This window comes from Petaurus breviceps, unplaced genomic scaffold (genome assembly GCF_028583685.1).
Source record: "Petaurus breviceps papuanus isolate PSGF00001 unplaced genomic scaffold, PetGlider_PUasm1.0 90895, whole genome shotgun sequence".
NCBI classification, from domain to species: Eukaryota; Metazoa; Chordata; class Mammalia; order Diprotodontia; family Petauridae; genus Petaurus; species Petaurus breviceps.
This window is the reverse complement of record NW_027187372.1, coordinates 27,796,444-27,811,968: the sequence shown is the minus strand read 5'-3', so window position 1 is coordinate 27,811,968 and position 15,525 is coordinate 27,796,444. Positions and strand designations below refer to the sequence as shown.

At 39.2% G+C, this 15,525-nt stretch overlaps 1 protein-coding gene across 7 annotated transcripts in view; it reads right to left on the bottom strand.

Moving 5' to 3' along the window:
- Nucleotides 1–15,525, bottom strand: part of PPP1R12B (protein phosphatase 1 regulatory subunit 12B) — a 255,505-nt gene that overhangs the window by 137,371 nt on the left and 102,609 nt on the right. For 4 of the 7 annotated variants that reach the window (XM_069074582.1, XM_069074578.1, XM_069074577.1 and 1 more), the window contains exons 12-14: nucleotides 12,337–12,462; nucleotides 9,190–9,372; nucleotides 7,102–7,284 (exon numbers count right to left, since the gene is read on the bottom strand). In XM_069074582.1, the coding sequence (XP_068930683.1) occupies nucleotides 7,102–7,284; nucleotides 9,190–9,372; nucleotides 12,337–12,462 (492 nt within the window). The remainder of the gene's footprint in view (nucleotides 1–7,101; nucleotides 7,285–9,189; nucleotides 9,373–12,336; nucleotides 12,463–15,525) is intronic. The other 3 variants (XM_069074583.1, XM_069074579.1, XM_069074581.1) reach the window with 2 other exon arrangements.

Sequence of the window (15,525 nt, the reverse complement as noted above, 5' to 3'; positions counted from 1 at the left end):
TGAGAGTACATACAAGAGTACAAAGGACGGAGGGAGAGACAGTGGAAAAACAGAGCAAGAGAATCAAATGCTGTTAGAGGACTCTAATATTAGCTGGGGACTTGTTTATAGTTTGTTGCTAAGGAAAACTTCAGGCTTTGGAAAATGAACCAGACCACTACACCACTGTGACAGCTGCTGTTCAGATTTGATATCCATACAGGCTTATCTTCAAACTGGTTACCACTTTCCATTTCCAATCTGCTGTCAGCTAGCCAAATCAATCCTTTTGCAAACAAATGACACCACTGGTTTTTGTAATGTTCATAAGAACTATGAAATTTGTGTGACAGCCATTAGAGCAAAGATTTCAGTCAAAGGCTCATTCAAAGAGAAAACCAGATTCTCTCATTCTGGGTTATAAACTGAAAATAACAGGCAGTCTGCAACTCAAACCTACCTTCTGAACTTAACAGTAACTGCATCTAAAGGAAGAAATGGTTAAGCAATTCAGTGTGGAGACTGAGGAGACCTAAGGTGTGAGTTAGTCCTTAGGCTTCCACTACCTCACTCACTGCGAGACCTTGAAAAATTATTTCCCTTTTCTTGGTCTCATTCTTTCAAATCTGTAAAATAGGAAGAACAGCACCTGCCCCTCTTTACTTCAAATAAAAGGTATGAATAAATATAGATGTGAGAGTATTTAAAATGCATCATAATCCAAGGTAGTATCTCTGATAAGAATAATAGAAATGTTTCAAAAGTTTTAACCCTGGGTTATATTGTCTATTCAATAGAATAAATCATCTGGATTCTCATGAGACTTGAAACCAGACAAATCATTTGATTCAACCTAATATGTTCATGGGCACTGAAGAAGCTAAAAAGTCATCTTGAAATTTTGCACAATAATAATTTTAGTCCCAGTAGTCAGCAAAATGAATATAACTCTCACCAACACTAAGAATATAGGCTATAATCACATAAACATAGATTCAGATCTCCTCTCTGATCCAAAATTCTATTTCACTCTTGGTGAGAATAATAGACTTCTCTCATAAAACCCCTGTTTCTCCCTGCTAAAAGATCAAATTACACTAATTACAATTAGAGCTAATTATTGAAGGAAGAGCTTCCACTTGCCCTTCCTAGAGCTATAGCCTCTCCAAAGTCAGTTTTAAAGGTTCATTTTTCCAACCATCATGAGATTCAAATCAGATATTTTGAAAATAGACTATCTACGCCTGCACTGGTTCACAGCAGGAGCTGAGATGTGTCCTTTTATAATGCAACAAAAGACTGATTACAGGGAATGCTGCAGTTTCAAGGAAAGAATTAAAACAGCAGCACATGCTGTTAGAGAGAAGAACAAGTTGCTTGTAAAACATCTGATTTGTGCAGCGGGGATGGGGGTGGGGCTTGAGGGGTAAATTCATGTTTGGATAAAAAGAGAAAATAGATTTGCTTTATCTTACCAGCAGCCATAATAAAACATTTTATGAGTATGGGTTTTTCATTCCCACGAAGGCAAGCCATCTCAAGAGATATTATACTTCAGCATTCTACACACGTAAGTCACATTTAATCCATTCAGCACAATGGTCTTAGGAATAATGTCACTCATATCCTTAGTGCTAGTGGGTTGGCTAATAGCATCATTATTCAAACCACAGTTTAATGTTTCTATTCTATTCTAGAGAACACATGTCTTATACATACATACATATATACACAGATATATATGTACAAGTATACATACATATATGTCTTTTATATGTTTTTCCACATCAGTGTGTCCTGTCTACCTTAGAATGTGAGTGCCTATTAAGTATGTCGCATCCAACCCAGAACTATATGAAATGAGACACTCGACAAAGTTTTTTGTGAAAAGAGAAACGAAGAGGCTTAGGAGGGCAGAAATTTTAACTCAATTACATCAAGTGAGAGTCTGTCTAGTTTTCTCACTTTCAGACTCCAAATTACATTCAAAGTTCCCTTCTTATACTCACCTTGTTTGCAATGCCAAGCCTTACAACCGGAACATTTCTTCACCCCTAACCTCTTCAGTGGTTGATTTCCCATGATCAAAAAAGTCCTAAAACCTTCATGAAAACTTTCTGGCTTTTTCAGATAAAAAAAGATATCTTCCATCTGTCCCTCTCTATCCCACCTCCTCTCCCTCCAAAACGCAATTCATTAAAAAGATGGTAGAATATAAACAGGGAATTATCAGATATGATCAATGTGTTGATTTGTTTTAGCTGTTTAACCTTATTATAAGGAAAGTATCTTTTTTATCACAAAGAAAGTCTCTTCACTTTATATTATAAGAATAGTCTTCTCTTGGGGTAAAGAGAGTTGTTGGAATGAAATGTTTTTAAAAAACATCAATAAAATATTTTAAAAAAACCAAAATGTAACTCAAAATCCTTTTCAGTGATAATTCTCAACTCTATTCACATTTTGTTCTGCATCTTTTCAGGACATAAACAGTCTATATACTGCAATAATGTGTACTCACTTTGCCTTCATCTTTTAAAAGATGACTCCTATATGCTATATTTGTCTAGCTAGACTATAAACTCCTTGAGGGTGAAGGATCACATCTTCTTGATTCATTTTCCAGTTCATCTGCCTCTACTATCCCCATCTTTGACATGCAGCCCCTTGGATAGCATACAGCCCACCAAAGGTGCCAGCACATGCTGAACTTACACTCCTATAGCTACTCTCATTATACGTGATTCCCCTTACCTCCTTGGTTTAATGTTCTTGTTCTAAAATCTCAATATGCTATATATGTGTACTTGAATGAACGTTAGTATTATTTCCCAAAAAGCAGAAAATGGTCTTGTTTATTATTTATTATTCTCTATAATAACTCATGGTTTCAACTTTCCTCCCTTTCTAATCTCACAGTTAATCAGTTCAATATCATACTGTACTCTTGACTCCTTACCCTATCTCTGCTCATGTGTGGCTAACCCAAACCTACGTAACTCCCACAATTCCACCTCCTCCACTCCTGCTCTTTTGCTGCTGGAATCTTGCTAACTAGATCCACTACAAATTTATGTTATCTCAAATGAGACCTCACAACAGCAAGGAAATCATTTCATTCTTCCTTAACTGATTCTTTACTGTTCTTCCCATAGTCCACTATTGCAAAGTTTCTTGACTCTCAAGTCTTACACACTACTCCATCACTGCCTTATCTGAGGAACTCAGCTCACACTTTCATGAGGAAATAGAGCCATTTCCTCTGAGCTTCCTCTTCTCCACTTCTCTACATTTCAAACCCCAGATAATCAATTGCTATTCTCTCCTCCTTTATTACAAACCCTACTGAGGAAGCAGTGCCTTCTCCTCTCCAAGATCAATACTTTTATACTGCCCCTTGGTTACACTCTGACCAGTCTTCTCCAACAGACTACCCCATGATCTCCATTCTCTCTACTCTTTAACCTCCATCTACTTGTTCCTTGCTGGCTCACAAACATGTTTAGGTCTTAATTGATTCTAGTGCTCAATGAACCCAGGAAAAACCAACTCTTTTCTGCCTTTTATAGTCAAAATCTCAGAAAAAGCACTATCTTCTTTCCACCACTCAATCATATCTCAACCCTTTGAAAACTAGTCTCCAACCTCATTATTCAACTGAAGTTCTTCAGAAAGCTATAATCTGCTCTCCCCAAACTCATCAATCATGATTTAACTGCCAAATGTGATGATGATTCTTCCTCATCCTTCTTGACCTCTGGAGTACCTGATACACTCTTAAATACTCTCTTTTCCTGGATACTTTCTCCTTTCTAACGTCATGGTACTATTTTTTTCCTGGTTCACCTTCTACCTGCCTGACCATTTATTCTCATTCTCCTTTTTTTTGGATCTTCATCTATATCACATTCTCTGTGATCCCAAGGCTCTATCCTAGACCACTTCCTTTTTTTTCTTCTACATTCTCTCATTTGGTGACTTTGTCAGCTTCTATAGGACAAATTATCATCCAATGTAACCTCCCTCTGTTTCCTAAGCATTTCCTACTGGAAATTTCAAACTGAGTGTCTTATATCCCATTTTAAACTCACTATGTTCAAAACTGCACTTACCCTTATTCCAAATTTTCCTGTTTCTTAGGAAAGCTTGTTAAGGACACCATCATCCTTCTAGTCACCCAGATTCAGAACCCTGGTCACCTAGATTCATCTCTCCTAGCAATTACCAAACTCTGTTTCTAGACATATGTTATAGGAATGTAAATTTTTAAGTTCCCTGCCCCTAGGCTTAAGTGTACCTGTAACCTGTGGTGGGAGGCTTGTTTTTCAAGAGATACTTTGTAATTGGGCAGTAGGTCAAGAGGGTTGTTACATTCTCTGAGTAAGCAGAAGGCTATATAATCCCTGATTTAAGGCTTTGCTTTGGGGCTCACTTTGAGAAGTGTTGTGTGATTTGACCAGATGAGACTCTGGCAGTCTTTGAGCCCCCCGGCTTTGAAAACCCAGATGTTGATGCTTCCCTCTCTGGTAACTGTGATTAAGTATGGATATATGTAATGGTCAGACAGTTTGGAAGCCTGTCTACTTGATCTGTTTCTCTGTCTTGTAACTTCTGTCTGGTATACTCTGAAGTTCAGGGTGCTGACCTTTTTCCCCTGAACTAGGTAAACGACATATGTTTGACTGATTAAAGTAAGCTTGTTAACCTATTTTGAGTTGCTTTCCTTCAGCAAAGCAGATCTAAGAACCTGTGTTGGCAGCCACCCTAGGGATGCTGAGGTGCTTGCTGCTATGATATACAACATCTGTTCCAATCATCTCTACTTAGATAGCCACCACCCTCGCTCAGGCTCTTATCATCTCTCACCTGAACTACAAGAGCCTTTCAATTGGTCTCCTTACTTTAAGGCTCTCCCCTTTCTAATCCAGCTTCCACACAGCTCTGCTTTCTTCAAAACTCAAACCTCACTTTTCATGACAGGACTTTTCTGATCCCTACATCATTCCTCAACTGCTAGTGCCTCTGCTCTGACATTTCCTTCCCTTTACACTGTATGTCGCCTGAATTAACATTATTTATTTTTATATGTACCTACCCCCCAAGCTCCTTTGGTGAGGAATCATACTTTTTCCTTTTTATGGATTCCCAGTACTTAACACAGGACTTGTATATAATAGATACCTAATAAATGCTTGTTAATGATGAGGATAAGGAGGCCCTTCTGATGCTCATTAGCTTCTGGTTCCTCCTCCCTTCCTCCCCTGCCAAATTCCCTTGAATTCATTTTGCAGACACTTATGTTGCCTTCTTCAGCAGAATTTCAGTCTTTACAAGGCAGAGACTATCAGGTTTTGGCTCTCTATCTCCAGTTATGTGCATAGCACCATAAACATGTAACTATTACTTGCTGATTGACTGATGCAAGCAGGCACTTCATGTATGATGAATACTCTGATGCCTCCTTTTCCAAAATAAGCACAATGATGAAGCTAACCTTAATGTTCATTCTCTCAGTACAGTAGAGTTTTTTTTAATGGAAGGAGAGATTCCCTCTGGGATGTTTTTCCTTGTATAGGAATATCATTATTGCACTTAACAAGTTTTCACCTGTGTCTAAATTATATCAGGGCTACCATATTACATGTCCAACATTGGTTTATTAATAGTTGCTTGGTGGCAAACCAATATACAAGAAGAAATGTTACTGAAATGTGTTTAAGGAGAAAATGAGTCTTCTTCATTAAACATGCTATCAATGAAAGAAATGACTAGTAGGAAGAAAATACTTATTTCATAGCTCTCTGTCACATCTACTTTTGTCTCCTCTCCCATGTAAAACTCTCATTCCTCATGCTTGTGGTAGCAAGGGAACAGGGGCCCTGGTCACAATTCCAGGGTGGAGAAGATCACTAGCACTTAGGGCTTTAAGGGAGGAGGGGATCTTCCTACAGGACTGCAGTTATTGTGTACATTGTTTTACATTTTGTACAACTACAATATTGCATATTATTGTGTAAAAAAAAAACCCTCTTATTCCTCTATAGTTCCAGAGATCAATTAAAAATAAAACAGAATGAAAATGTCCAAAATAACCCTCTTTCTAAATGATTAAAACTAGGGCTGCTATTCTCTCACAATGAAAACCATCTTTTGGAAACTGAAGATAGTAAAAATCCATATGTAGGTAGTTAGAGTAACATTTTTTGTTTACAATGAGAGAAATAATTAGTAGGGGCTTTAGGGATCACTAAAACTGGCTTTGTGCCTCCAAGTAGGGTTATATACTCCTGGGCAAGTAGAAAACTCTTTTTCCTCCATGACCTATTCTAAGGGATCTGAGTCCTCACATGCAAGAAATTCTTAGTGTCTACCCTAAATCTTCGCTACTGCAATCTATAATTTTTTCCCAACCTCTATCTCTAGTGGAAAAGTCAAACAGCTCATCAGAATAGCTTACACTGATTAGTACAACACTTTTAAGTATGTTATTTGATATTCATGACAATCTGGTGAGGTAGACAGGGCAGGTATTATTATCTCTGTCTTACAGATAAGGACATAAGGCTCAGAAAGTTTAAATAACTTAACCAAGGTCACATGGCTCCTACATGATAGAAGTCAGGCTATGACTGAGATCTTTGACTTTTAACTGTTCTTTCTATTGTAGCATGCTGCCTCTTATCCTGCCATGTCTTCCTCTAGCCATACCTTTTCTGGATGGAATAATCAAAACTTTCCCTTAATGTTCTTATTTTCTAACTCTTCTATTTTAATGTAGTCCTTTAAATTTGTTTCCAGTTTGCTGTGTGATCCTGAAAAGTCGCATCTTTGTACTTCTGCTATTTCATAAGTACAACAGGTAAAAGATCACCTTCCATTTCTTGGACTCATAGTACTAATGAAATAATAGTGCATACGGATCACAATACTTTCTGATCTGTTGAGAACTTCTCCTCCCACCCTTACCATTCCCACAAAACTGCCCTGAGGCCAAAGTTGTGGACTATATGGAATCATTCAACACAAATCATCCTAAGGTTGGACAAGAAATATCATGTCCCACTTCTTTATCAATTGCCTCAAAGCAATAATTAATAGATGAAAATAAAAATTGTCACCCACCGCCTCCTCTCCCTGGCATCTGTGGAGGAGTCTGTCCCAGTAGTTGAGAGCACATTGGCAGCTGTAACCCCATTGGCAGTGCTAGGTGGGGGGCGATTGGTGATCACACACAGCGGGGTGCTAGAAGACACACTGTCTGCAGTTTTTTCCACAGATGGATCTGCATGGAGCTTGTAAGGAGTTCTGAAACCAAAGAAGAAGCAACACAAAGAACACTTAGGCATCTCCCCTAACAGATTCCTGACAGAGCGTAGAGTCAAGTCAGATTTAACAGCAAAGCCTTCCTGCTCCTCTTTAATTCTGAGCTTTTTTAGTTTAAAAAGCTTATCTGCTTGGGAACACTAATACTGTGCCCATTCACACCCACCTCCCCACCCGCCACCCATTTAATGAAATTCCTTGCCTGAGATAAAAAACATTAGCTATGACACAGCCAAGATACTGACTGACATGGGCAATATAGTATGTTACAGGATTCCTTGCTGCCATCTGGACCCCACACATGTATACACAAGCTGATTCTGGTCATACATGAAAGGGACACTGAAGTCACTTACAATTCCAGTCTCCATCTATTCTTCAATCAATACCTGGGAAAGGGATTCTTCATGGGAGTCTTGAGCCAAGGTATGATTGTGAGCTCCTTGTATTATCCATATATAAATATTCTAAATATTTAGTAAATCCTTAGCATATTTAATTCTCCCTCTCCTAACTCCTTCTTTGCATTTGAGCCAATTACTTTGGTGCCTGCATGCAGGTTAGCATAATATATTTCTGATAAAAAAGAAAATCAGAGAGCAAATAATTATTGGCTCAAAATGTGATTCTAGTAGGATTCTATGTGTAACCTTAACTACAGATTTTCTGTCTACAAGATGTATAATTAAAGTCATCTGCATGAGAACAGGACCTTTGTTTCTTAAAGGGATTGGCTCCAACTACAGGCTTTCCTCCCAAAAAGCTATTATTTGTGATGTCACAGCTTGTTGCTAGGGCAACAAAAATCCAAAGTTGAAAAATGCATTTATCAGAGAAGCAATCAGGGTATAAAAACTCCTGAATACCTGATTTCTATCATAAGCTTAAGCCAAGGAAAATTTACAAGTGATCACAAATTCACTGTCAAATATATCACATTGGCGGAATAGGCTTCAAAGAAAAAGTTCAAATTCAAAAAATTTGAATACATCTCTATATCCATCTCAATTATTCAATGAGCATTTATTATGCAACTACTACACACCAAGTACTGTTGGGGATGTTGGGGCTACAAAGACAAACAATAGAAAAGTTCTTGCTCTTAAGCAATTACATTCTATTGGGGGAGACAACATATTACACAAAATAAATACAAGGCGAATTTTGGAAGAGGAGATTAGCAGCTGCTGGGATCAAGAAAGGCAGAAAACTAGATGCAACTCTATACTCCGGGAGATGCCACACAAACACTTTTGCACAAAGGGCAGGTAGAACAGAAGTGATTTAAGACAATACAGTAAGACCTACATGAGAGATGAGTCCACAAGAACTAGAACACTGGGTCCAGGTTTTATTTTTTTAATGTTTTTCCCCCCAATGTATATTTGACCGGATTCAGTTGTTCTTCCTGATGTTCATCTTCTAAGGCATCACTGCCATTTTCACAAACAGTACATTGGGTATGGAGGTGATAAGACTCTCTTCATACTAGTTTCATTTGTATTGCTGATGAGAATGTGAGCAAAAGCTTCCCTACAATTAGAACTGTTCCACAGTAGAATAGGTTCCTGAATATGGAAGCGAGTCCTAGCTGCAGGAAAATTCATACCTTACAAATGGGGTGTGCAAATCACTTTAACATTTGATTTAACACACACTAGGGTATCCTTGAATTCTAATCATAACTGATGAAAGAATCCAGAGTAGAAGCCAATGGTACATATTAAATATGTACCCTGAGTATTATGTATGTTGCAATGCACCCTAAGAGTGTATCTAGCTTTGTAGGTAATTTCCATCAAGTTTGAGGCCTAAGTACAATTTCCATCTGGGTATCAACAGCAAAAACTTGTTGAACCAAATGCAAATGGCTCCAGTAAACCTTACCTGCCATGGTGAACGGATGCAGTAGTATTTGCACTGATTGGTGTAGGGCAGGAAGAGGCAGGTTGCCACTGGCTGCCTCGAGAGGTAGATGAACCAATGGTAGTGGGTGAGGTAGCAGGAGATGAATTGCGATTGGCTGAAATGTAGGGACTGGTGGGGTCACTACTTCTACCAAATGAAGCACTGCAAAACAGCACACAGGGTCACTTTGTCACTTCCCTTTAGGACATGCAGTGCACAAAATAATCCCCAGTCCCAGCACCCCACTCAGTTTGTGTGCTTTACATAAACATGAGCTTGTGTAGAGAGGGTAAAGCAATGAGACGTGATCACATTTGACTAGTATTAGGGGGACGTTGTAGGTCAGTTTCTACTGAAGAGCACAGGAATACATGCAGCAATGAGAAGAAGACAAGTAATGTTAAGCCTGTAGGAAAATGGGAGACATGGCTAGGGAAGTGTAGGTAAGAAAAAGAAAATATTGTATTCAAAGAGATACCTATCCTATTAGATCCCAAGGCAAGAAATACTCCTTTCCTAAGCACTCATATGAAACAGAGGTGACAGAAGAGGAGAGTATGCTGGGCAATGGGAGAGAAGATAGATAACGTGGAGCATTGGAAGTAGGAGGCATAGCCACTATAGAGACCAGGAAAGGAAAAAGAAAAGATCATTTTTTAAAAGGCCAAGCCAATTAGAGCCCAGGGTAAAGAATAGTGCTTTCCTGAGAGCTTGAAAGAAATGGACTTAGCACTGCAGAAAGCCCACACAACAGAAGAGAATTTGGAAAGGTTCCATAGAACAAAGAACGAAGACTATTAAAGGACTGCCAGATTAAAAAAAATAAAGAAGGAAAGCCCAAGGCATAGGGAATTGGGGTAATTTAGCAATAAAGAAGTTTGTCAAGGGGACTTCACCACATCTTAGCCTAGGATGTAACAAACAAGGCAAAGTTAGCTTTTCTTTGTCTTCACTAAATATAGGAGTCAGCTCAAAATGCATCAAGAAGGATCTGAGTTACATATTTAGAAGAACTCACAAGAGCTGTACAGACATTGGGCTTTATTAAGAAAGTAGTGGAAGCCTCCTCTAAAAACAGGAAAAGACAGATACTTTTCTGGGAGGTATGAAGATGATCCTGACTGCAGGGAGGAAAAAACTACAGGTTTTTTCCAAGGTTTCCTCATTAGCTCCAGGATGACTTGAATTGTGACCCAACTTTTTCTTTTAAATCATGATACCAGATATATACTCCTGAATGAAAAATTATATCATATAAAGGAAAACAGCATAGGCTTGCAAGTTGGAAGATTAGTACACAATTCTACCTCGACTGTTCTATAACCTAGAACAAATCATAATTTCCTTGGACCTCATTTCATAAAATAGAGGAGAATACTATTTTCCTATTTACCTTAGAATCAGGTTTGAGGGTAAATGAAACCACAAAGAAAATACTTTGAGTTCTCAGACCTAGAAAAGCTATAAAAATTCAATTTCTTGTGAATCTTGAACATATTTTCTTTCAAAATGCTCTTTAATAAGTATGCTCTCCAGCCTGATCTGACAAAGCCTTTCTCCCTGCTGCTCACAAGAGCTGTGCCAAAGAAATTTACTGCATCTGTCAAACCAAATGGCATCCATTTAACCTGTTTAGAAAGAGTTGGGTTCAAAAAATCAACATCTCATCAAACGATAATATCAGACCCACTTACCTAGGCAAAGAACATCAATATTGCCGTTTTATATTAAAAGATAGACTTATAGCATGTCAACCAAAGTACACCAAGCCCTTGACCTTTCCAATATGTCTGGATTTCTCACTCTCCCCCATCCTGATGCACCCGACTGGATGAGTATACACAACTGAAAATCGAAGATAATTTTGCACCAGAATAAAATAATTTCTTGTACTTAGCTGTGTCTTCTTTCACGGCATGTATCTGCAAAACTGAAAACCATTAAAAAGCTACAGAGGCTGCTTATTTCATAAGCTTATAATTCTAATGCCATGCTCAAATATTCATAAGCTGATGGTGCCTCTCACTCCATATTAGACAGTAGTAATGAGTGGGAAATAGAGTGGAAATACTTCCTATCAAACAGAAATATAGTTTGATCCTGTCTGGGTAAGCTGCCGGAACAGTCTCTCTTTCCAAGTCTGAGACAACCATCAGTCAACTAATGCAGCAGACTATGATGACTACAGTACAAAACGGGAGTGACAGATAAAGGGAGGAGGAAGGAGGAAGTCTCTAAAAAGGCTGGAAAAGGAATTATAAGTAAGCAACCTAGGGAGAAGGAATCTTTCAAATCAATAATTCTCAAGGTCCAAAACAGAGTACTAGACAAGCAATTCTGTCAAAGAAGTTTCTTCACTCACTGACCAGTAGTAAATAAACTATGGAAGAGAGACTATAAGAACAGGAAGAAAAAGGAAAACCCAGCATTCCCTAAATTTGAGTGTTCCACAGTCTTGAAGTATCTGAAGCTACTTACAAAAGAAGTCATTTAGAAAACTCAGGCACCTACTCAACTGTTCTAGTACTAAAAACAACCTTTTTAATTTAAAAAAAAAAAAAAAGCCCACATAGAGGCAACTTAAATGAGGCCTTCCCTTCCTCTAGAAGTTTTAGAAATAGGAATGATTCAGATTTAGGGTCAGTTTTTACAACAGGCAGAACCTCTGTTTTAGAATTCTACAGGGGTCAAGGGATGGAGATGAGGAAATGGGGAAAGAGGGTAAAGAAGAAAAATTAAGACCTGTGGCAAAGACAATTTAATTCAATTAATGTTAATTGCTTTTAATTTAGCCAAAATATCCCAAGAAAGCTAAAAAATCCTGCCTGTTAGTGATGCATGCAGCTGGCCCTCTTCTTTCTATAGTGCAGAGGTGTCAAATGTGTGGCCCACAGGCTACATGCAGCCTACCACACTCCCAAGTGCAGCCTGGCCCAGATTAAAATGAAATTGGAAAATATGAGCAAAATAAATTTTTTTTAACTACATAGATACTACTACGTTTTAACACTAAGTCAATGTGCAGCCAGCAGAGATCCTTATGGAAGGCTCAGAGGCCCTGTTTCCATCTGAGTCGGACGCCACGGCTGTGGCCAGTCACTGGGAATTCCTCCTCAAGATCTCTACCTTTTCAAGTAGGTTGACACATAGGTGGAAGGAGCACCAGTCTGAGAAGTTTCATTTCCCTTTGCTTCATCCCTCCAAAGCTGCCTAGTATAAGAGCCACTCCGCACCAGATTAACAGCTGACTCTCTGTGGAGGCAAAAGAGGAAAAAAAAAAACAAACAAAACAAAACAAAACACTTTGAGTCTGGGGAAGGCCCCTACTCTGGTACAGCCACAGTCTTCTAATCAGGCAATGCAAACTGGGAGGAAGCAGCAAGAATGAGAAGCCCTGGGCGGTGACTAAAGGCAGGAAAACAGCAATGAGGCAGAGGTGGTAAAGCAGATGGGCCTGGAGTCAGGAAGAGCTGGATTCAAATCCAGAGTCAGACACTTCTAGCTGTGTGATCCGAGGCTAGTCACTTACCCTCTGCTTGCCTCAATATCCTCAACTGTAAAATGGGGATAATCATACCTACTTGTCCTTTTGAAGATCAATAATATGTATAAAGTGCTTAGCACAGCAGCTGACACACAGGAGGCCCTCTGTGAATGCTTGCTCCCTTCCCCATTTCAATGGTCTCTCTCCTGGCTAAATCCCAAGGGAGGTCACTTTCACCAGTCTTTCGAGTTGATTATCTGCTACCAAGAACTAAATCCCTGAGCACAGAGCTCTGCAGGCCCGTGCCTGCTTCCACAAGAAGCCTCTCCTCAGCCCTCCGGGCCAGCCCCTTCCCTCAGAGGTGCCCTTCCACATAGCCCGTAGATATCTTGGCTGACATGAGCTGCCTTGCTTCTCTCATTAGCACGTGAGTTCCTTAATGGCAGGGGTTGATTTTGCCTTTCTTTTTGTATATAGACTCAGTGCCCAGCACAGTGCCAGGCATAGAGTAAACTGTAATATACTCTTGTTGACTTGATTTGATATGACTTGTAGTAAGGTGAGCAGACAGGGAAATGAGGGGTGGAGAAGAGGCATTTATGGGGAAGTCTGGCCCTGGGGAGGCGCTGTCGGCTCTGGACAAAGGCAGGATATTTCTGGCATCTGAGTTCAGCAGCTTCTGGTTTCATATCCCTTCTCTATGGATAATAATAATAATAATAATAATAGTAACAACAATGACAAAAGCTACTTTTATATAGTACGTTAAGATTCATAAAGTGCTTTACAAAGCATGTTTGACCCTCACGATAGCCATGGGACTTAGGTGCTATTATGATGCCCATTTTACAGATGGAGAGACTGAGTCAGAGGTTCATTGACTTAACTGGGCCATCCTTCTATCCACTGCACCACCTCGCTGCCTGAATAATCAGGAAGACCCAAGTTCAAATCTGGCCTCAACACTTACTAAGCCATTTGACCCTGGGCAAGTTACTTAACCTCTGCCTGACTCAGTTTCCTTGTCTGTAAAATGGAGTCATACATAACATCTACATCCCACAGCTGTTGTTGGATCAAAGAAATAATATTTGTAAAGTGTTTAGCATGGTGCGTGGAAGACAGTTGGTCCTATAGAAATGCTGTTGTTATTGTTGCTAGTGGTATTCATTTTCTGTGGGCCCAGCACTCTCTCTACCTAAGAAAGGGGATAAGGACATGCACTGCAAGCTTCACAGCCAGGAGAGACTCTACTAGCCAGATGTGAGGGTCCAAAACAATTTCTTTAGTTAGGTTTTTGAAAATCATGTAACCTAAATAAAAAAATTCCACCAAATCAGGTTTTCCTCTGGGCTACAGTATTGAACTCAGGTTCAATGTGATTGAGTTATCAATATTAAATCATGATAATTCTGAATTTTGTTGATTCTTAGACCGACTGATCTACACGTAGAGTTGTGAATTTCCAGGTCAATATGTTAAAAGTAAATAAGAGATCCATTAAAGACCCCAGGTAAACCCTCTCCCCTGGGGTAAGCAGTGCCCCAGCTCTACCTCTCCATCAACTAACAGGTGCTGCAATACAAGCAAAAGATAAAAATCTCAATGAATACTCTGAGAAAGAGGACTTTAAAATTCAAAAGCACTCATTACTCTGTGACAATTTAAAGCCTACATCTGAACAGCCACCCTTTATTACGTTTTCATTTTAAGTTAATGGTTTCTAATCCACTGAACTTTTAACCATCAGAAGACTCCTCATAAGAACAAATATATCTAAAATAGAAATTAGGCCCAAATCCATGTGACTCCGTAACAAGTGGCTCACTGTCCTGGCGGCAGGGAGTGTGGGTGAGCTTCGGCCATTTAATAGCTAGGTGGCCCGGGGGAAGTTCAATGGCCTCCACACCTTAGATTTCTCATCCATGAAATGGATGGGCTGGAGTAGATAAACATTAGTCCCTTACAACTCTAGAGCTGACTTCTAAAACTACTTAGCTTCCTTCAAAGCTCAGCTCATATGCTACCTCATATAAAGTCTTTCCTGATCCCTTAACTGCAAATACCTCCATCGACTCTGAAATTACATCGTTTTTACTCAGTATATACTTGCAGGTGCATTTACTGGTTCCCCACAAAACTCTGTTTTTGTCCTTTATCCCTAGTGCTTAGCACAGGTAAGTGTTTAATAAATGCTTGATGACTGGTTAATTAATATCTCTGAGGCCTCCCTACCCTACATTGATATTACTTTTACTCTAAAGTCTTCCATTATTTATGTATATAATCTGTACCAAGCTATCTTAACTTGATTACTTGGGCAGTTCATACCTACAAGCCAGTTGCATTCCAGAAATTGATTTGTAAGCTGGCTGACTGGTAAGTTGGAGGGTAATGTCTTTTTCCATAGGGGAAAAAATTACAATTAATAGTGGTCAGATTCACAGATAAAATAATATAAACAGTGGTTGGATTCCCAGGGCAGTTCACAGAAGTTCATTTCATCTATAATATAGTTGAACTAACAGTCTGAATTTCTGAATTTTAGAAACATGAGATCATGTCATACAGATGTGAGGAAAATTAGGAGAAAGAAGAATCTTCCTCTCCCCACCCCCACCCTGCCAACCCTTGCCCCTTTCCTTGGTAGAAGGCTGGCTCTAGAAAAATGCTGAAGTAGGGAGTCTTATCTTTTAGACCTCCCACCTCTATTCTCAGATCCTAATGCCTCAGTGTTGGGATCCTCAGAATCTCCATACCTTTCTACACACCTCCCTTTCTATGCATCTCTCTCTCTCTCTCTCTCTCTCTCTCTCTCTCTCTCTCTCTCT